Raw genomic sequence first — 23,980 nt, forward strand, 5'->3', positions numbered from 1 at the left:
CGTTTCTGTCACTAATTGGACAGAGTCTGAAAGAACAAAAAAATTGTCAAAATGTGGTATGTCCCAGTAAAATGCAAAAATTGTGTTGAAAAATGTGGTTTTCTGATTCAAGTCTGCCTGTTCCTAAAAGCTGGGAATGATTTTGAGCACTGCAAACCCTTTGTTGATGCCATTTTCAGGGGAAAAAAACACAAGCCTTCTTTTGCAGCCCTTTTTCCCATTTGAAAAACAAAAAAGAAATGTTAGCTGTATTTTGGCTAATTTCTTGGTCTCCACCAGGGGAAACAACAAACTCTGGGTACCTCTAGAATCCCTAGGATTTTGGAAAAAAAGGACGCAAATTTGGTATGGGTAGCTTATGTGGAGAAAACGTTATGAGGGCATAAGCGCAAACTGCTCCGAAATAGCCTAAAAACGGCCTGCCATCTAAGGGAGAAAAGGCCTGGCAGCAAAGGGGTTGACTGCGCTAGACATCAAGTTTCATCAAAAAAATATACAAAATTAGAAACAAAATACCCGCCATGTTGTAAGAACACAATGTATATGTTGTCTAATCTACTTAGAATTGATCATTTTAATGCAATAGATGGCGTCCATAGTTTAATTTGATGCTCTTCGATATTTCAATGCATTCTGAAATTATTTCTCCTATATTTCTCAGCAGTAACGTATCACAATTAATAACTGAAGCTATATGTTTTGTTTCTTGTTGGAAAATTACAACTAAATAGTGACAAACAAACAATGTCTTCTAGATGATGACAGCCAAAGGCCCTTGCCCCAGAGTTTCAACTGAATCAAAGGTGTATCTGACTGAATGTTTGTCATTTTGTCAGACACTAATATATAAATAGAAACTATAACTCTTCTGAGTGAATCAGATTTTTATAGACAATTTATATTTGTCATATTCCATATGAATCTATACCAGTTGAAACATTTTAGATTCAAACACTTCAGTTGTTGCAAGGCAGTCTGTTATCACAGCTTGAAGATCTAGATCCACTTAATAGGTGTCATGTGAAGACCTAGGAACAGCCATAACATTCTCCTTTACTGTGTTCAATATCGTGGTATCTTTTATCTAATGCACTTTTACAACGTTTCAGTCTGTTCAATATTGAGCTGCTGTCAGGCTTGTGGATTTCAAATGGACACTACCACAAGCAGAATTGGTAACATCAGTCTATATCCATGTCTGCTGTACCTGATTCACTCAGAATATTGGCACATTTCTTCAGAAAGTCCTTGCAACATCTGGAGTAACTAGGTCATTACCACTTTACAATTTTGCAACATTGTCAGCCAGGAACCAACATATATCTACACAGAGGATGAATCAGCAGAGTGCTGTTCATATGAAAACAAAGGTGCCTTTCTCATTGGTACATATTTAAAGTACCGGACAGCTACTAAATGCAGATGTGGATTATAAGACTCTCCTTTGCTGAATCTACCAAGCTTGAACAGGATACCCATAGATGTACTTGCAAGGGTGGTGTAGAAGGATTAGCAGCAAGAATTATGTAATGAATGGTTTACTGATATTTCCTATGCACAATACGCATAATGCAGGCAGGGGGCGATAAAATGTCAGAACCAATTCTAGAAGTCTTGATACAATCTGCAACAATCATCTTATATGAGGAATTGATTCTTCATCTTCCCTCATTAATATATCACACAATGCCACTTTGGATTGCTTTATATTTCACACGTTTTGTGTCTACTGAGAAAGTAAGATACGTTTTCCTCTGTAATATTGACCTAATTGTTGACCTAATCAAGGCATGTGTGGTACTTCAGTGGACAAATGGACATAAAAAATATTGCCCATATGTTGTCAAACACTGGGAGACTGCACCTGTCTAACTGAGATTTGGATCGCTTTGCTGGAAATAAAACAGGTGACCTTTGGATATGAGGACCATGGCCAATTTCCCATCTATTTCCTGATTACCACTTGTGTGTTAGGTTTTGGAAAGGAGAAATAATAGTGAATTTCAGTAGTTCATGAAAACCTATAATTACCTAGAACCTGAGTATGATTCTTTTAACTCCAAAGGAGTAGTAAGTGACTGCTTATCTCTGTGTTAGACATTCTGCGGTTCCCCGTGGGTGACAACTTTGCCACAACCTGACAACTACTTGATGTGTTGGCCACATTTTACTGTGTTACACATGTTATCCTCTTTGGTGATCTTCAAGAACCTAAAGTGGGAGGGGTGGCACTGAATTAGAAAATCTATTACCTGGTGACCAGGGCTCATGTGTTGTCTTTATTTCCTTTCACTTCCATCCCTAGATAAAACACATGTGGAGAACCTTAGGACTCTGTCACTTCCCTGCCTTTGTTCAATGTGAACTTAATGTGGGCCCACAGCTATTATTTCTACATATATGAGAATGACTCTCCAATTGTTTTCAGGTTTGGAGGATATGTGTTACTAAGGTGATAGGCATGATGGCCACACAAGCTAAATGGGGGGCCGTAGGCATATGCTAGTCACCTGTTGTACAGATGGGAGATTTGAGTGTTATTCCTGATTCATTGCTTTTTGGCAATTGATATTAGGAGTTCGGGTTAGTTGAAGGATTTCATTGCTTCTTTTTTAATTCAGGAGGTCATAGTGTCAGGATTCAGACAAAATTCAAACATTGAGTTACTTGCAAGGCTGGAAAGGCATGGACATTGTGAAAGACAGGGCTGTGGAGATTGGACTCACAAAAAAATAGACCTCACAACACAGCTACAGTAGACATCCTCACTTCTTGGTTAAAACAAGTACTTCCAGGGTAAGCATGAGAAATTCAATGAGTACATAAGGCCTTTCCTAAAATGGAGCAGATGCCTAGCAACATGGTTAGTTGTTGCAGTTTTTTAATACTTATTATTTCACACCTGTTCATCAGTCTCAGCCCCCTTGTTGTTTTCTTCCTTTCTACTGCCTTGCAGTTAGGGTTCTCCCCTGGTTCCGTTCATAGTGCCCTTTTGTCTATGCTTTTGTTTCTCTCTTGGTATTCTGTTTACCGATTTAATTCCTTAACCTGTGACCTGCTGGTCTTTTGGAGTCTGGGGGTTCCTTCCTTGTATGCCAGTTTGACAAGAGCTTATTCCAGCACCAATCACCACTTTGATGGGTAAGGCTTTCTCCATCCTTTAACATTACCTTTGTCTCCACTGTAGTAATACATCCCTCCGCTGCTCCATCCTTTAACATTACCTTTGTCTCAGTGTGTGTGTTTACATTGTATTGTTCAGATACTAAAAGCCATTACAATTTAAAACCAAGAGCACTCAAATAATACAATACACAAGTAGAAACCCCAAGCTATCGATAAAACATGATGGTAATGTTAAGCATTATAATCACAATGAAATACTCAATTAATTTATATACATTAATGTAGAAAATGAGAGCATTCCAATAATAGCAGGGGATCCAACTGTGAGATACAAAATTGCACATGATTGTTGCTAAAGTTACTTCCAGGCTCTAGATAATGCTTCCCTACAAGCCATGCACCCTCCCATGAACCATAAACATGGAGTGGATGACTATCTGGGTCGTTAAAGTCCTTACGTGCTTTGGTTAAAGTGGCAGCCAGCAATATGTTAAGACCCATAATAAAAGGATTAAAAACTCAGAAACTGTGCAAAGATGGTTTACACCTAGAAGAGCAAGAGCAGAGCAAAATTTTCATACACCGTCTCCACACTGAGCCGAAAGGGTGTTTTGAGAGCAGGTTTGCTGTGGCTGTAATCGTGAAGGTTTAAACACTTTCTCGTTTCTAGTTCTATAGTCTGTGTAACCCTGCAATTGTTTTTTGCATAGACCAGTTTTTGAGTAAAATATACAGGTGAACATAGGTACATATGTTAGCCATAGTCAAATAGAAAGCAAACCCTGGCTCTTGTAGCAGCTACTTTGGGTCAGGTTCTATGTTATCAGCCCTGCCAAAAACCTCTGCATTCCTAAATCCACATGCTGAAGTATCTGCAAAAATGATAAACCAGGTGGAGGAACCAGGGGAAACAAAGGGAAAGGGCAAAGAGGGATTGTGATCTGGATTCACCCTCTGGGTAGATTTGTTTCATTCATTGCAGGCTTCCAAAAACGTCTACCAGACACACCAAGAACTTTGATGGAGTAAGGACCAGTTATAAAACTGCTAGGGCAATCAGGAAGAGCCCCGACTCAAAGGGCTTATTAATTAAGTTTAAAGAATTGCAGAAAAGCTTTAGTAAGACCATCTCTAAAGAAAAGCAGAGACGCTCTTACCTGTCTTGGGCAAAACTTAGAACCCCCAGTAAGGACTCGAATTCACGAAAATGTTGGTCCCTTATTAACAATTTAACAAACAGTGGAGGGGGGCTTAGAACTGTTAATTTCTCAGAGGGTGAATGGGCTTCCTTTTTGGTTAGACATTTTTCAGTAAGTATGCCTGATAAAAAACAGTCGGGTGTGGGGGCGCAGTCCTCTACGGTAGTATCGATTAAATTTCAGCTTCAGCCATTAGGGCCCCCATCCCCTCAATCGGAAGCCATGACTTTTTCTCTGCCCGTCTTTGCCATATTATTTCTAAGGCAAAACGGGATGGGGCTTCGGGTCCCAATGGTCTTCTGCAGATGCTGTTCAAACAGGATATATCCTTGTGGGCAGACCATCTTGTGAATCTTTTTGATTACTGTGTCTTTTCTTCAAGAATTCCCAAATCTTGGCACAGTGCTGTAATTCACTCATTACATAAAAGTGCCTCAAGGTCAGACCCAGCCAATTTTAGGCTGACAGCATTGCTTGATAATGAGACTAAGTTTTATGCTAGCCATCTGTTAGAAGATCTTTGATCCTGGGTGGAGTTGAAGGGCTTAATTCCAATATGCCAAACAGGATTTTCAGCTGTATCGGGCACATCTACCAATTTACTAGCTCTATCCACTTCGGGCAAGGCATTGTTATCAGGCTCTGTGTTGCATTGCTGTTTTGTGGATTTTAAGGTTCCTTGTGGGTTAAACTACAAAATTGGGGAACTCCATCTGTGCTCATGGGGGCTACTATAGAGTTACATATAGACACCTGGGTTCGCATTAAACTAGGAGTTGGCCGCTCCCTTTATAGGAAAATGTCCACCTTTCGTGGTGTGAAGCAGGGATTCATGCTTGTCCCCATGCTTTTTAATTTGTTTATTCCGGACCTATCACTTGCTCTTGACGCTGTTAATTCTCACCCCCCATAAGACCGGTGGTCTTCAGCTTAGTCCTTTGCTTAATGCTGATGACTTGGCAATGTTCAGATTTACTAGGGTAGGCCTACAACCTGCACTTTATACATCTGAGAACTATTTGGAAGTAAATCGGCTAAAAACAAAAGTGGTTTCTTATGGCAGGAAAAGTCCTTTGGGAAGGCCAAGGTTCAGCTGAAATTTGGCCTTTTTGATCAGCCGGCAGAAGGTGCCTTCTTGAAACTCCTTCAATCTCCTTCCTCTGCCTAACAAAACTGACATCGAAATGCACCTCTAAGTATTTATAACAGTGGTCTGAACTAAGTTTACTACTTTTATAATACCAGTTACTTCCCAAAGAACTCTTACTCACTCCCACTCTCTCACTCATACTCACTCCCACTCATGGTTACTCATTCACAAACAGACTCATACTCACTGACTGTCATCCTCTCAAACTCATGCACACTCACCTTTTCACACTCACTGACTCTGGGCCCTCGTACAACTGCAATTGTTGCTCCATCAATAGCTATACACATAGCTCCCTTCCAAGCCCTCTCACAATATCCAATCACTCACTCCTTAAAACTCACTAACATACACTTTCTCAAACTCAGATTTTCCCTTTCACTCTCATTGCGACTCTCAAACATATTCACATACACTCAAAATCAATCTCTGTCACTGTCAATCACTTGCAAAACCACTCACACATACATCCAGAGAGAACTAACATTATTTTTTGCTTCCCTCGATGTAAACCTGGAGGCTCCATGGAAGTAGCAGAGCAGGGATCTGGACCTGGGTATTAGAACTAGCAAGCCATGATTCAAAATGAGGAGCCAGAAAAGCAGAAGGGCTGGATTTTAAAGGGAAAAGACCCAACTTAATCCTTCCCCTGGCTTCTAGATAGGATGGGAAGCACAGTCCTATAAGAAGTTAGGAAAGTATTTGGGATCCAACCCCTGCTGCACTGTGTGGTTCCTAATTAGCCTTAGCGATGCACTGATGTGCGCCTTGACAGCTACACTGTAGCAGAGGTACTTTGCTGCTTGAGATATGCGCAATAAGTTGGCTAAATAAAAAAGGACTCACCCATGCACAATCCATCCATACAGTTATGAAGTGCTGTATTTTGAAACCCACTCTGTAGCTGAACCATCCCTCAAACTCTCTGCCCCTCCTCCTTCACCTCCTCTTATCAGCAGGAGTTTGGAGAGGAGGCCAGAGTGCTGACATTTAAGCCTTTAGCAGCAAAATGAAAGGGCAGAAACTGGTGCCTCACTGGAGGCAGAGCTATGTACCTTAGCCCCTGATTAGGGGCTGCTGCTACATTCAAGATGATGATTTGAATACCTACCTTAACATCTGCATGGGTCTCATTCTGATGGTATTATCTTTCCATCAATTTCTGATTCTCTGCTGTCAGCTGCAATTCTTTTGACAAGACAGGTCCTCTGTTAGACCAGACATCCTTGGTGTAGCATTCCCCCAGTCATCTAACCTTCTTTCCTCCTGTTTTGCTGAGGATTTTTTTGTTGGCTTCAGTACTCTGTGCACTTTACCACTGGTAACCAGTGCTAAAGTGCTTGTGCTCTGTCTTTCAAACATTGTAAAATTGGCACATTTAATTTATGTGTAAGCCCCTAATAAATGGTGATACATGTACCTGGGCCCTGTAAATTAAATGCTCCCAGTGGCTCTGCAGCACTCATTGTGCCAACCACAACCGTAGCTTTTTAAAACCTGTCTCAGGCCTATCATTGAAGCCTGTAGTGTAGATTTTTTAAACTGCTGTTTTGACCTGGCAAAATAAACCTTTTGTCAGGCTTAAACGTGCTTTTTTAATACACATAATTCATGCCTAAGGTAGGCCCTAAAGGCTCACTGGACAAGATGCACTCTATTTAAATAGTAGGATATGCATACTTAAGTTTTACCTGTCCTGGAAAAGAAAACCCTCGCCAGTTATTGTTCACTGATTTAAGGCCTATCTTTCCCATTAGCTAACACTGGTTACCTTATTACATTTATTAAGTAATAACCTTGGGTTGGGAGCAGATAGAAATATACTGGTTACACCTGAATGAATTGTAATTTAAAAATCTTTTTAATGGTAAATTCAGATAATAATTTGAGATTCTGAAAATGCCACTTCTAGAAAGTTGGCATTTTTTTGCCCGATCCATTTTGCCTTCTGTCAGTATCTTAGATCACATGCCTTTGAATGGTTCTGCTATTGGTGTTTGTGTACTGCTTCCAGACAGTAACACAAAGGGGGCTTCAGTGTAGAAAGGATGGGCCATTCTGGCAGGATGACTGAGAGGAGCTGTACACTTCAAAGGGTTTGCCTCCTGCACACACAAAGGAATTTTGCCACCCCAGACAGTTGGGAACCTTGACATGAAAAGAGGAAGACATTTCCAGAAGCAGATGTGGGGTAAGACTGGGAATACACCCACACAAAGGCTGGTACAAGGTATGAATAATGGACCGCCAGAGCCACTCATCAGAACATCCCTGGACCTGTGAAGGTTAAGAAGAAGCCTCTGGTTGAGTGGGTCCCTAAATCCCAAGTGGTGCCTCCTTGGGTCCCAAACCCTTGTCTGGCATCAGAGTGCATTCCTCCCAATGAAAGGTGAAAATCCTGAAGTTTGGGCTCCTCAAGACTGAGAACAGGTTTGTTCACTGTAAGACCCTGCCACCTGCGATGACCGTCAATATGGAGCTCCGATGAGTCCTGCTCTTTTCATCAACAGTGACCTCCAGGGGCCACTAGCAATAGGAGACCAGCACTTTGTTCTACAGGAATGACAGCCCACGATGACTTCCAATTGGAAGCCACATCTATGTCTATCTGCGTCACTTGATTAACTTTTTTGCACTACAATGACCATCTGTGACACCTGATCTATGTTTCACTTTACAGTGATGCTCATCCACTACACTCAACTTCATCCTCTTAATATCCTTCAATGTTTATGGAACTCTTCAGTGAGACCTAGGAGGTAGCTCTTCATAGAGACTAAATTGGTCCTGGTATCCAACCTTGCTCCATTGCAGTTGCCTGAACTTTATTCCAGATCCAGTGCATTCAGACGACCAGGAGTGACTAAAAATGTTAAATTGCTTATTACCAGTTCTACTATTGGATCTTTGTTTTATTTATTAACATGTACTCTATTTTTTTTAATTGGTTTGGCATTGTTCTTGTGTTGTGTTTCACATTTATTTCTGTTTGTGTGCTGCGTAAATACTTTACACATTGCCTCTAAGCTAAGCCTGACTGCATTGTGCCAAGCTACCCGAGGGTTAAGCACAAATTAAATTAGTGACTTTTGTGATTTACCCTGAGAAGGATTATGGTTGTTGTCTGAGGTAAGACTTTCCCACCCCTCACCCAATATCCCAATTTCGTACACCCTTCATCCTACTTTCATACCTAAAACGTCAATCATATGGTAAGCGCGGTGCAGGTTATGCTGAGAGTTATGGAGTGCTGATGTACAGCGCTCTGATGGAGAGCCACATGTCGTGCTTCAGACCCCTCCTTTCAAACAGAGGCTTGTGTTCCAGCACTCCAAATACAGAAATTGTGCATATCTGATGGGATGAGTATTTACAAGCCCTTTATACATGTGCATGATTGTGTTTTTCTCAATCACTCGAGTGTATGGCGGTGTACTGCACAGACAAAACGATATACATTTAGACTCTGGTAGTGATTGGAAACGTAAGTGGTCTGGTCCCCAAATGCTCTGAGTGAGCCACCCCAATGCATATCTAAAATGGCTGCCTGTCAGGCAAAAGTATTGTAACTTTCACTTGTAGCTGGCACTTAGGCACTTGACAGTGCCCATTCACAATGAGCAGGGGAGAGCAGGCATATTAGCTACCATGGTCGTTATGTGAATGGAACACTGTAGCACCGCATTCTAAAGAGGAAGTGACTCCTGTTGGCATATAATGTTTGAAAAACTTAGATTTTTCAGAGAGAAGAACATTTCTGACTCAAGAAAGGGAAACGTTACACCAAAGTATTTAATCTATGAAAAACGACAAACATTTCAGAGGCAAAAACTAAGCCATACCAACAGAAGCAGAAATAGTTGTTTACAATTTGGAAAGCCAATCAGACTGCATCATGGATCCAAAGGATGCAATCCAAGCTAATGATGTATGTACCATCTGGAATGCGATTTTTTTTTATTGTCGCACCATCTTAATTATGTGTGGCAACTTGGGATAAGAACCCTTTTCATTTTAAAAGGACACTCTCTTATGTGTGATCGTTCTCAGGTTACAACCCTTTTATCATGAATACTGACTCATTATTATTTTACATGATACAGTTAGTAAGGTGAGGATTTATGATCAGATGGCTTGGGTCATTACCATCACACTTGCTGACTTTTCTAAAAAATATCTTTTTAGATCTGTAATATATTATTTTACTATCATTTTACTTGTTTTGTTAGATACAACATAATGCCGACTTTGAATTCCTATTACATATGCTCATTACATTCCATATACACGGTCCCACTTTGCACCAAGGGAGTATTTGTAGTAATAGGTATCGCCACCCTTCACGGAGATTTTTTTGCAGAGGGAAGAGGTCTCTGTACGAAAGAATGTGAAGAAAAGTGTCAATTCGCCGCACATTTGTAAGAAAATGCTTAAAACTCCCCAGGATTTACGGGCAGTTCTGAAGAGGACCTAATGAAAGGTTAGAACACTTCAGGGTATATCATAGTAGTCAGGATCAACAGCTGCTCATGTTCTGGTTGTTGGCATTATTCCTGTGCTCCGGAGCTATAATGTTCCCACCAATTATTTACGCAACGAGGCATGTTGGTATCATTTTGTGCAAGAAGCATAATGTGAACTTCCTGAAATTACATGAATTACGACCGCATATTTTAAATTTCGCTATTGCAGAAAGTTCTTTCTCTCTCTCTCACGTTTCCTTTTCTCTTCCTTTACTTTTCCAATATAACATTAATGCATACATTATTGCAGTGCTTAATTTGTAAATAAAAATGTGACAGTGCCCAAAGCACTCCTCTTAAACATGCGGCTGCTGCAATTAAATGTGCGAGCACGGAATACTGAGGCAGCGTAATCCTGAAGCCATCTCGGGCCTCTTCAATCCATTTACAGCCACTCCCTGATCATCGAATCACTCTTGCAGATTTTTGCTTTCCATCTTTTTGACACTTTTTCGTTTTTCTCTTCCTCCGTCTTTCCCATGTGTCTTTTGCTCGCAGCAAATGCTTGAGGCAGAAAAATAAGTGCCGGCACTCAAAAATAAGTGCCGGTGCTCAGCACCGGAAATAACAAGCACAAATTAAGCCCTGCATTGTTGTGATACATTAAACAAAGTATGGTGAAGTACACCAGAGTATTGTTTCATCTGCTATGTAATCGCTGGGTTTTTACTGGGGCTCTGAAGCATGCCCCTAACTTTCAGAGAGGTAATCTAAAACAAAACATAAAACACATATTACCCACAAAGAAACACCACTTATTATAAATTACAGTCATCTGTACCACTGAAATGGGATAGATGAATTGAGTTAGGAGTTGCCAAAATGTTGAAACAAAGAACAGATAAGGTTGGTGCACTGAAAGTGTGCTATTTTCACTATCTGCAAAATGTATGGCTAATTTTTGCAAATAGGCAATGTATTGATATTAATACTCAGCTATGGAGAAATTGAAATCTAACATCTACATTTGTCTCCACAGCATGCTTTAGCCACAAATCTCAAATCTTACCCAATTTAACATCTTTGCAAGTGCTTCCGTAAAGCAGGCACCCTTTTAAATGTTTATCCAGGGGGGGCTCCTCCATGAGGGCGGAGGAGCATCACACCCCACCAGCAGCAGCAGCTGGAAAACTTCTACCAAACAATAATAATAAACACAGTTTATTATCATTGTTTGGTAAGAGGGCGGGGCCACGGGGGTGCCGAGAAGTAAGGGGGGTGCCCCTCAGAGCACATGTGTGTTTGGCAGGCCGTCTCAGGCTGGCCAAACACACATGCACTGTAGGCTCTCTCCAGCCCAGCAACATAGTTGCTGGGCTGGAGAGAGCCTGCACAGGCTCTCAGTCTGCCTGGGAGTTTCCTGGCTGGGTGGTCCCAGCCAATCCTGACGCTGCTTTGAGCAGCATCAGTATGGACCGCAGGGCAGGCTGGGAGCATGTGCCTGCAGCAAGGAGAAGCAGGAGCAGAAGGGCGCACGGCGTTAAGTGTTTTTTAAAAAGCTTTATCTTTAATTTTATTTTAATATCCCACCGGCCCTTCCCCCACACACTCCCCCCTTCTACTTGCCAAGAGCCGCTCCTGAGTTTATCCTTCCTTCTTCAACTGGCTTCAGCGGCCTTGAGCAGCCCCACCAGCTTAAAAATTGGCCGACAAACATGTTACATATGATACTCATGCCAGAATGCACAGCAAGCCAATCTGGCCAATGTATACATGCTTTTTTACAGGGCATTTCTAGTGTACATAATGATTAAGACAGGCTATTCGTACGCACACCGTGTGAAAATTCTAGTTGATCAATTACAAATGAATGGTTTGTTCATAAAGGACCAGCAAAGAAAGAAGGGTAACTAAACTGGTTTAAATACCAACGGCCTAATTTACAAGAAGCTGGTGCATCGGGATCGATGGACCAGTTTTCTTGTGCCAGCCATGGACCCCCTAACGATGCCATGGTAGCATTGTATTTATGATACAGTGCTCCATGGCGCACGTTTCCATATATGTGTCAGATAATCTGATGCATCTGTGGCGCTAAAAAAGCTCATTGATAGACTAGCATAAAAAAAAAATGATTCTATTCTAGCAATGCGAGCGGGGTCTAATTGAAAAAAGCCCAGCGTCACTTTAAATTGATGCTGTGAAGGCGCAGAATGACGCAGTGAAATATTGTAGATTTCACTGCACCAGTTCTGCGTGGCTTTTAAAGGGGGAACGCCTACCCTGCATACATTGAACCTGGCACAGGTATAATGTGGCACAAGGGTCCCATTGCGGCAGTTTGTAAATGTGGCTCAGCATAGGGGACTGCTTGCGCTGCTGCAGCGTCAGAAACAAATTACGCTACAGCAGTGCAAGGGGCTTGTAAATAGCCGCCAAATTTCCAACTGAGATTCATTCATACCTCTTACACACCAATAATCAGTTTGATGATGAGACAAACACATAGGCATTGGTTTAATAAACGGTAATAAATCTTCAAACTTCACATCCTGGCAGCTGGCACTTTAATGTCAAGACAAATTATTAAAAAATGAACGCGCATTAACGTGTGTATAACCTAAATGCTGTAAAACTGCAGGAAGCAAATAGATTTTACCTCTCCGTTGCAAGCTGTGCTCAGCAAATGAAACGCCACGTGGGATATGTTGAACACTTGGCACAGATTATAATCCATTAATTAGGAATCAAACTTACCCAACACAAAAAGTATCCGTGACCTCTTCAGTTCTTCTGCAAAGTGAAGATCAGATTTAAGTTACACTTTTCTTCCTGGTAACAAATGCTCATGTTCTCATTTAATCATTTTAATCTACCATATGCTATTTTACCGCCTATGCTCGGTTTCCAAATTTTGCACTACCTTATTAATCAATAAAATGTTCATCATCCTGTCCGTTTACTCTTGCCTAATATGCTAATGTATTTTTCATATTCATTATTAATAAAAATAAAACTCTTGTGAGAAACCAAATGTAAAACAGCTGACAGTTTATCACAAAAACAAAATTTTCTGTGTATCAAAACTTTCAAGATGCATAGTTAACGGCAATTATGCCATACTCATGAATTCACACAATTGTATGAAGATTTATAAATGATTATCAGTGAGTAATGGGGTTGTTTTCCACCAGGGGTTTTTGAGTGACATCAGATAGACAACGAGAGCCCCACAAAATCATACATTCCTGCTGTCAACTGCTGCACAGGAGTAAAGGAGTAATGGAGGAGCCATGCAAAACACGGCCTCTCCATCCTGTCCCAAATGATAAAAAAAGACAGAAAACGAGCCCCTGCCACCCCCTCCACCGCTCTCTGTGCCGTCCCTTCCATCTCTGCTTTCAGTGCTGGTCTGAAAGGCACTCGGAAAGGCCTGTCAGAGTAGCTGGAATTCCTTTATGACGTAGCAAGGCCTGTCAGGGTAACCTGGAATTCCTTTATGACATAGCAAGAGTGAGCAACAGCTTTTGTTGAAAACTATTGCCGCGCCAGAGCAATGGATTACTAGAAATAGAATCCAGTCCTTAACATTAGTGGTCTTGATCAGAGCCATACATAATAGCATAATAACTAGGAAATACACATTGCAATAATTTGGAGGCCTAGAAAAAAGGTTTATTTGACTGAATTCTATTTTCCCAGATAATTAGCCTTTAAGCATGACTCTCTGGGAAAGGTCGACAATACCTGAACATTAAGTGAAGGTTAAAAAGAGCCCTTCCTGGTGCAGACTAAATGTACTTTCAAAAATAGTGAAAGGTTTATTCACTCAAGCGGCCAAAATCCCATAATTCAATTTACGATTAACAATACCTTTTTGGTAACAATAGGTACGAAAGAAAATGGTACAAAAGAATAAAGAGAAAAAGGGGAAAACTAAAAGAAAAGAGAAAAAAGAAAAAGTACAAAAAAGAAAAAGGTACAAAAAAAGTAAAAAAAAATGCACCAGGATCAAAACAAAAAGGTAACGATAAGTTTACCTTTAGGTAAAAAAAATATTTTTTCATACCAACTAAACTAAACTGAGCAGGTAATTGATTACCAGATAACATTCCTGGTGGTCCAAACTTGAAATCTCTGGGTTCTGCTAAGATTCACAACCCAGTAGGACTTCGATGTTGTAGTTAATCCTTCTACAACTATCATTTAATACTATTCACTGACTATAATATCCGCTAACTGCAATGTATTCTGTAGTTGAAGAAATACATCACTGGAATGGTGGGTGATTATGATGATTTTTGCAGTGATAAAATAACCTCTGCAAATTCCATACAGTGTTCCTTTTCCATCATTGCTATGACCCAGATGAAATGTTGTGCAGAGTGGAATTCCTGCGTGGAATTCTACTCTGCCCTCCTATATCGTCTGATGAACTTGCACCCAGTTTTACAGTCCAGCAAACTCTATCTGCTAAAATCACAGCGAATGGGCCACTCAGCAGCCTGGACCCGTTTTCCTAGTCCTCATCTGAAACCCAGCCACCTCACAGAGGATCATGTAAAGTCTTCCTCTGACAGGTGGCCTCTCCCCTTTCCCTCCCTGCTCCCCCCCCCCCAAACCCCACTATCCTGTCTTGCCCTGCATAGGACATCTGCAGACATGTACCACCTTCTGAGAGTAGGTGATACATGTACCACCCTATAATTCCGGGTCTACACAGTAATTCCGTATTCCCAGGGATTTAACTGGTAATTGCAGGAATTCCATACCGAGATTCCCACCTATATCAATAATTGTGGCCACCAAAAACATTGCTTGGAATTTCACGATACTTGCGATCGGTGTCTATTTTGGCAATGACAAATGTGCTCAGAGCGTACATCATCTTTATACAACTGTCTGTAAAGATGGGCGTGTTGGGTCCTTGTGACATTAAAAGGTTTCAGTTTTTTAATCAAATTTAACATTATGTTTCAAGAGATCCATGCTGACATCCTGTCCTATTTGAAAGACAGCACTCACCTTTGATGTTCTCAACTTCTGAGAGACGCAGCTCGTCATCTGCCTGCATAATGAAAATGTGAGAAAGTGAATAATGCTGTTATGAAGCATTTTCCTAAGATTTCAAAAATCAAAATATAACATAACAAAACATGACGAATATATGTTCGAACCACGAATGATCCAACGCATGCTGGAAACAGTTAGTGTCTGACAGCGCTGGATGTCAGAATCCCATACTTATAATGTGAAAGCGGCTGCATAACTAGGAAACGTTAGAAATACATAGTTACTAGCTATATATGTGTTATAGAGGTAAACCACTACCAAATGTTGAAGCACTGAGAGAGCGTATTTTGATATTACATATTATAGACGTGAAATGCTTATGTCTAACAATGCTGTATTAATAAAACATTTATTAATAGCGTATTCATAAAAATGGAGAATCGTTCACATGTATAAACTAATGTCAACTGTAAGGAATAATCGTTTATAGTTTGCCTAACTGAACACATTAAAAGTATAAAACTGCATTCATTAAACTCGTATATCTTAAGTTAGCATGAGCAGAAGTTGTGTAGCTCTCATATTAAAGGCGTATTTTTCCTGTTTCTTCAGTGTGCAGAACTTGCAAACGACCATAACCCAGCTATTGTTCTCTCTGTATTAGTTCGTAACATAGGGATAATTTCCCATACGCATGCTAACATCTTTTAGTATAAAATGATTGTGCTTCGAAACATTTGTTCCAAGGACAATGAGACGAGGGAACGAGAACTTTTAACCTGAGACGTGTGCCAAGCTGATGAAGTAACCCCGGATATGCCACCTACGAAAGACCGATTATGAAGACCAATCAGAAGACGATATATTATCGAGAGATGACAAATGCATGACTTAATGTATAATTTGATAGGTTAACGATGATGGGGTGTATTGACTAACCAATAGAATTTTGGGGGAATGAATTACTAGAAAGGGATAAAAACCCATGACACAGGAAATAACCAGACATTAGGTAGGGAATGATATTGATTACATCCCGAAACTCTGTCACACTATTCTGTGATTTGAGACTTAGACAAACCATCCTGCCCATATTACTGCCCCTTACACTTTTCTCCTTAAGAGGAGAGTGTCTCTTGCCTCTAACTTAGATAGACTGACGGCGATCTGACTGATGTCCTGAAGACGAAGACTGATCCTGAATGCTGACCTAATCAGAGGAGGGTAATTATATAAAATTGCTAATGAGAACTCATTTTGCCTTTCTTTCTAGGTACCAACTGCTGTATGTTTTGATAGAGACCTTAGTTAGATGTTTTCCAAATTGGTGTTCAAAATTGTTTTGCATGACGCCCAACATGCTAATGCTAATTAGAGGTTAGATGAGGTATTCACTCTGACTGACAACTGACGTGACTGGCGTGATGCTATGCTGAACTAGTATCTTAGAAAGTTCGATGTGTAATAAACTACTTATATCTATCTGATTGTCTATGCTACTGATCTTTGCATTATCAAAGGCTTATTGTGGTTGTCATCTTGTAATCATGCTTACATGTTTATTGACTTTGAGATTAATGCCTTTACTACTAGATTGTAATCAATAGGGAATAAAACTTATTAACTCCATTAAGGTGTGGTTATTCATGACTGAAGGGCCATGGTTGCGTCGAATGTTCGTTAATGTCTAAAGTGAGAGGTGTTTTGATGTTAAACGTTGACAATGATATTGAGATATTGATTGATATTTTATTTAGTTATCTCGTCCTACGGTGTCTCACCACTGGGCCCAAAGATTCATTGGCCTAAAACGAGTCCTGATGTGTATAAATTGACATAGACGGACGCGTTAACAGTTCTGGTAGCAGAGTACGGTTTGGCCCTTGGGGGCCCTAGGATGGAGTTTTCACTGTTCAATTGTTTTCTTGTGATAATGCAAATTGGAAAGATGATGAGTTGCTAGATCTGCCATGGGCTTTCCCAGGATCTCGGAGCCTGCCTAAATGAGTTGGGAATGTTCTCGGCGCCATAGTATGTGTGGTTAGGGTTTTTGCGCTTATTAAATCTTATGCACTTTGCAGGTGATTGTGAATACTTGAGTGTGTTTACGCCAAGTAAAAGTTGTTTAGAAGGAGTGGGCGTACTCCACAGCATGAGAGTAGGGAAGTCGGCGTACTTCATGTGAATGTAGCGCTTGTTGCTCAAAATTATCCACGTGGTTGGTTGTTGTATACGGGCCTATTGAGGTCTAAGACTCCGGAGTATGATGTTAAAAATGGTTTATGTTGTGATCTGTGCGGTTTAGTAGGTCAATCGAGCGTGGTTGACAGATCGAGTTTCGAGTTATGATGCATGCGTGTAACCTTCGATGGAGATTTGACAAGTTCTAAAGTGCACTAGAAGGAGTCATTGACAAGTCGAGAGTAGGATTTGCAGGACGAATTCTGCTTGCGTACGAGGGAACTGAGAAGGAGAGAGTAGCGGCCGAGGCTTCAAGTGAAATCTCTGTAAAGTTCTGAAGCGAATGTGTTACCCTTTCCTGTAGTAAACCGGCAGATTTGTGTTGTCATTCAAGTGCTAGCAATAATTTGCATTAGTTGTATGAGTTGTAAGGAGTTAGTGAGGTGTGGACAAGCCGCAAGACTTTGTCAGCTGCAGTGTGTGTGAGTGTGACGTCAGTGGTGCCGCGCTGGGATAGGTCAGATGTCGAGAGGGGTCGCGCACGGATTGGCTGCCGTCTGTGAAAGGCAATAGGTTGAGCAAAGGGTAGGTGAAGAGTGTCCTGGGAACAAAGCCGTTTCTGAGTAAAAATAAAATAAAATGAATTTTGTTAAGGCATTTAAAAGCGCATTGAAAGGAGATGTGTATATCGTTGCGACTGATGGGGAACCTACACCACCTGAGGGTACGCCAGCTTACACAGTTATGGAAGAAAAGGGTGTTGCACCATGTTTATGGATAAAACAATGGCGTAAACTGACAGAGAAAGAAGGGTGTCTAGCGTTTCCTGAACATGGAACGTTTAATCAAAAGGTTTTAGAAAATCTGAGGTGGATGTTAAGTACGCAGCAACCACCTCCTCGACCAGCACAGTATGAGGCTTTGGCAATTTGGGACCTGATGGCTCTTAAACATAGACAAGAAAGATTTCACAGGAGACTAACAAGAGCTGAAAAATCCTAAGCAGAGGCTAGGTGGGATAATGAGAACAAAATGTGGAGACGAGGAATAATGGATGGGTTGAAGCTGTTTCCGGCAATAACCCAGGGAGAGGAAACACAGGGAAAGAAAGCTTCTTGCAAAACTGATAAAGAGCCAGTCAAACACAAAGAGAATAAAAGATCTTGGGAAGAAGAGGACGATTCAGATGATGAGGCATTTATGGATAGGCTGTTACATGATCGTCCGCCACCATACGCGGTGAACGACCGTGCTCCAAGTACTAGCTTGAATCCTGGGAACCAGACGAAAGAAAAGGGTGTTACTGATACAGTGCAGTCTAGCGATACCGCTTTGATACAGAATGGTGTCAGTGTATCCACTGCTCCAGACCCGCCGATACAGTTACAGCCTCCACCACAGATAAAAAGAATTTATCCCGATGTTCCAGTACTCGAGACTACTACGAACTTGGTGGTGCAGCCAGACCCGATATATACAAAGCCACGGTTAGTGCAGATTGAATCAACTCCGCAGTTAGTGTCACAACCGCCGAAACTGATACCTGGGTATAACCTTAGTAGCGGGTCCTTTAAAAGAACCTGCACAGGATTATTAAATCAGACCTATGGTGTTGAAGCTCCAAGAAGCTTGGGAGCAGGCCAGACACCTGCCGCTATATCACTACCCATTACAGTTGGTCCCCCGGTGCCGTTGTATGCACAGGAGAAAACAAGGATGTGTGAACAGGGAGTCCTAACTCATGAAATGATAAGAGGAGGGCCTATTATAACTCCACAAATAATGGCACAAGGAGGACAGGCTTGTGAACAATCAAGACCCTTAATGGACCTTAGTCCAATAGGGGCACCTCTTGAGGCAATGCGACAAGCAGGATTGGGAGTATTGACTCCCCAAACTATGAGTACAAATACCTCATACACTCCAATGATACATGCAGGGAACATTTCACTGCAGGGTTTTACAGTACAACAGCTAAATGAGTGGTTAGAGAAAACATGCACATCACAAAGGGCTACAGCAGCTGCAATCGAACCTGAGAAAGAGAAACACGATAAATACCTAAATCTAGTACGACTAGGAGCAGAAGCTGCTGAATTGGTGGAGGGAACAATGGGTGTAAATAGATTGGAGTCTTACACTGAGGCAGAATTAAGGTACCTATGTCCAAAAATCACCAAAGAAGTAGGCAAAGTACATCAGAAATTAACGAATTTGGCAGACAAATACAATATCGACATTGGGAACACAAAACATTTGAAACGGAGTTACAGATTAGATTTTGACTCAAAAGATTTTGAGCACATGAGATCTGCAGGCATGAAGACACATTTGAAAGAGCTGCTGCAAAGCGCACAAATTTGGGGAGCACTAGAGAAATGGGAAGGCAGATGGATGAAGAAAAAGGATAAGGGAAAAAGAGATAGTCCAGTATCTAATGAAACAACCGTCACACCGAACTTAGAGACAGTAAAAATCCTACCTATGAGAGAAACAGCTGGTGGTGTTTTGGTGCATGTGCCTTGGTCCAGGGGAGACATTTTGTCCTTTACGAATGATTATCCCAGGTTAAGAGAAAAACCGATCGAGTGGTATCAACAGACAGATAGATTCGTGAAACTTGCGAAGTGTCTCTGGGAAGACTTAAATACCTTGTTCGAGATTATTGTTCCGCCAGATTTATGGCTTGAATGCAAGAGAGGGGTAGATTGGCCCACAAAGGAACCAGCAAGGGATAGAGTGACTGGAGCGCCTTCTGAAGAGGTGATGAAATATTATCATAAAGTAATTGAGTTTTTGAAACAAAAGGTGTCGCCGAAGGTGACTGATTGGCAGAAAATTGACCGGACCTCTCAAGAGGTTAAAGAGTCAATACATGCATATTACGAAAGATTGTTAAAGGCATTCAAACATTACAGTGGTACTGAAACAATTGAGCTGAAGGACATGAATCATCTTGTGTTCAGATTTGTCGAAGGGCTGAGACCTGAGGTCAGCAAATGATTAAAAATCATTTGATTTGTTGGCAAGCTAAACCGATTGATGAGGTATTGCAGTACGCGAAATACTGTAGTGACGAAATTGAGTTAAAACAGAAAAAGTTGAAGGAGAAGGTGATGCAGATAAGAGCTGCACAGGCTGGAATACAGGGAAACGGTGTTCAGCAAATGATACAGCAACAACCGCAATTGAATGGTGTGTTTCAGGCACAGCCAAGAGGTAGAGGTCGAGGGTTTGTGAACCGTGGTGCGGACATGAATAATGTTGTTGTTCAAGGTGATGGTGAAGGAGTGAAAAAGATGTCACCATGCCATGCGTGCGGGGGCGTGGGACATTGGAAACGGGATTGTCCAAATATAATGCAGGATGGTACGGTTCAGCAGAGTATCAATGCCGGTACATTGCAAAATTCACGAGGTCCAAGAATGAGACACCCAAATCAGAACTATCAAAATAATTTGGTACAAATGACAGGGGCGCAACCTATGCAGCAAATGCAAATGCCGCGTTTCCAAACAGTGTCAGTACAACCGATGCAACAGCAGATCCCTATGGTGCCTAGACAGCAAATGCAGTTACCCCTAGCTCCGATGGGACAGCAGCAGGTGATGCTTCCTCAACAGGTCACAGGTCAAGTAACAAGTCAAAACAACACTGTACAACAATTCCCACTAAGAGGTGAAAATGAGATGAATGGGGACTGGTCAGATGATAGCTCAGACAGTGAAGAGTGCAGACTCGCTGCATCCTTAGAGGTAGACCAGAGAGGCCCATTTGTGGAGGGAAAAGTAATGGGCTACAAAGTCTCATTTTTAGTTGATACAGGAGCTACACGCTCTACTGTTCGCAGTGCAGAGGTACCAAGATTACCTCTCTCTGGGCGCACCATACGAGTGGTTGGTGTGGCTAATCAGTACCTGACTAATCCAATCACTGACCCAGTGCAGGTTGAAATTGGAAATTTCCAGGGCCTGCATAGATTTGTCGTGTGCGATTCAAGTCCAGTATCCTTGTTAGGAAGAGACTTATTGTGCAAAACCAAATGTTCAATTACCTGTTCCGATGGTGGAATAGAGGTTCAGACAAACAGTGATGACGAGGCAGATGAGGGTCAGCTTATGGAAGAAGGAGGAGAGATGAATGAGGATTACCCTCTAATTACCCTTTTTCCAGTGTTCACCTTGATCGATCTACCTGCTGATCTGCAAGGATCGGTGATAGAGAAAGTGTGGGATTTGACTGGAAAGGAGGTTGGATTAATAAAGGGAGTAAAACCAATCAAGGTGCAGATAAAGCCGAATGCAGTATTCCCCCAACTGTCACAATATCACATGACTCAGGATGTCCTTATTGAAGTGACACAGATAATTGCAGATTTTGTCCGACAGGGAGTTTTGAAAGAAGTCCTAAGTAGTCCGTGTAACTCTCCGATTATGGGTTTGAGAAAGCCCTGTGGGAAAGTTCGAATTTTGCAGGATTTGAGAAAAATAAACGAAATTGTGGTAAAATGCTGCCCTGTGGTTCCCAACCCAGCAGAAATAATGTACCAAGTTCCTTGTGATGCTGAGTTGTTTACCGTAGTAGACCTATCACAAGCGTTTTTCTCGATTCCACTTCACGAGGACAGCCAGTTTTTGTTCAGTTTCAAATTCCTGGATAAGGTATACAGTTGGTGCAGAATTCCTCAGGGATTTTCTGAGTCACTATCCATCTTCAATCAGATATTGAAGAAGGATTTGGAACCTCTTGTGTTACCTTATAATACGACTCTTGTGCAGTACATTGATGATTTGTTGATTGCATCCAAAACCAAAGACAACTGCAAATATGATACCATTGCCTTATTGAATCATTTAGGGAAAGACGGACATAAGGTGTCACCTAAAAAGCTGCAGTACTGTCAAAAAGAAGTAAAATATTTGGGGCATCTGATTGAGAAAGGGTCTCGAAGAATATCCAAAGAGAGAATAACAGTTGTTTTACAAATGAATCCCCCAACAACAAAGAGAGATGTCAGAATGTTCTTGGGAATGGTGGGCTACTGTCGCCAGTGGATACCCAACTTCTCGATCATTTCAAAACCATTAACAAAACTGACAGGAAAGGAAGTTAAGGATGAACCATACACAATCACATTGACAAAAGAAGAGCTTGAGTCATTTCTAGAGCTGAAAGAATGCATGTGCAGAGCTCCAGCATTAGGAATGCCTGATTATGAGAAGCCATTTTTGTTGTTCTGTCATGAACGTGATGCTTGTTCTTTGTCTGTTTTAACACAGGTCCATGGAGATACAAATCGCCCTGTAGCATATTTTTCGGCTACTTTGGACCCTGTCGCAGCAGCCTTACCGGGTTGTTTGCGAGCAGTCGCAGCAGTTGGTCAAAGTCTTTCACAATGCGAGGGCATAGTTATGGGATACCCCCTAACAGTATTGGTTCCACATTCTGTTGAAATTTTGCTGACACGAACTAAGACACAACACATGACAAATGCCCGACTTACCAAATATGAGACAATTATTCTGGGGTCACCAAATGTCACATTGAAAAGGTGCACTGTACTGAACCCGGCAACTCTACTTCCCATTGAGAATACAGAAATAAAAGATGGGGAAGAATTTGAGCATGATTGTCTGGAGGTAACTGAGCTCAGTACCAAACCTCGCTCAGATATAAAAGATACCCAGTTAAAGGAAAACGATTACATTATGTTCGTTGATGGGTCCTGTCTAAGAGATTCATCAGGAACCTTGAGAGCTGGTTATGCAGTATGTGCCATATCCGGTATAGTCGAAGCCTCCTGGCTCGAGAAAGCGTTTTCTGCACAAGTGGCAGAATTGATAGCTCTCACAAAAGCCTGCCATGCTGCTGTAAATCTAAAGGTCAAAATCTATACAGACAGCAGATACGGATTTGGAATTGTGCATGATTTTGGTCAACTCTGGTCACAAAGAGGGTTTATGACACCCTCTGGTTCACCAGTGAAAAATGGAGAACAGATAAGAGATTTGTTACATGCGATTCAGTTGCCTCTTGAAATTGCTGTGGTGAAATGCAGTGCTCACACCAGATCACAAGATTTTGTGTCAATGGGGAATGGTTATGCAGACCAGGTTGCCAGATTTTGTGCATTAAACTGTATATCCTTTAAAGAACAATGGGAACTGTTACCACAACCTGAGAATGACACAACCTTAAGTCTAGCATTACGAGTGGTTGATACCTTAGACGAATTAAAGACACTACAAAGCCACGTTGGTAAGGAAGAAAAACGTTCTTGGCAGAAAATGCAGTGTGTACAGAGAGAAGACGATATTTGGGTATCAAGAGAGGGAAAACTAGTGTTGCCAAACAGTCTTCTGTCACAATTTGCCCGATTGTATCATGGGCAGGCTCATTTGGGAAGAGATGCCATGATCAGATCATTTAAGATTGATTGGTTCAATCCAAGATTCAGACATGCCGCAGAAATCACTTGTCACAGATGTGTCATTTGTCAACAAATGAACGCTGGAAAAGGAACTGTGGTAACCTTGAGCCACATTGGGGAGCTGGTGGTCCATTTAATAAGATCCAAATGGATTTCATTGAAATGCCTGTTTATGGAGGTCTGAGATACGTGCTGGTGATTGTGTGTGTTTTTAGCCATTGGATTGAGGCATATCCCACACGTAGGAATGACAGTCTCACAGTTGCAAAACTACTACTCAGAGAATTAATACCCAGATTCGGGTTTCCGGTTTCTATAGAATCAGATAGGGGAAGACACTTCGACAATGAGGTGATTAAACTCCTGTGTGCCGCACTCAACATTGAACAAAAGCTGCATTGTAGCTATCGCCCTGAAG

At 41.4% G+C, this 23,980-nt stretch overlaps 1 protein-coding gene across 1 annotated transcript in view; it reads right to left on the minus strand.

The window, feature by feature from the left end:
- AK5 (adenylate kinase 5) overlaps positions 1-23,980 on the minus strand; it is a 2,252,667-nt gene that overhangs the window by 484,896 nt on the left and 1,743,791 nt on the right. Inside the window, exons 9-10 of the mRNA XM_069232252.1 lie at positions 14,964-15,006; positions 12,696-12,731 (exon numbers count right to left, since the gene is read on the minus strand). Coding sequence (XP_069088353.1) covers positions 12,696-12,731; positions 14,964-15,006 — 79 coding nt within the window. The remainder of the gene's footprint in view (positions 1-12,695; positions 12,732-14,963; positions 15,007-23,980) is intronic.

The sequence above is a fragment of the Pleurodeles waltl genome, chromosome 4_2 (assembly GCF_031143425.1).
Source record: "Pleurodeles waltl isolate 20211129_DDA chromosome 4_2, aPleWal1.hap1.20221129, whole genome shotgun sequence".
Taxonomy (NCBI): domain Eukaryota; kingdom Metazoa; phylum Chordata; class Amphibia; order Caudata; family Salamandridae; genus Pleurodeles; species Pleurodeles waltl.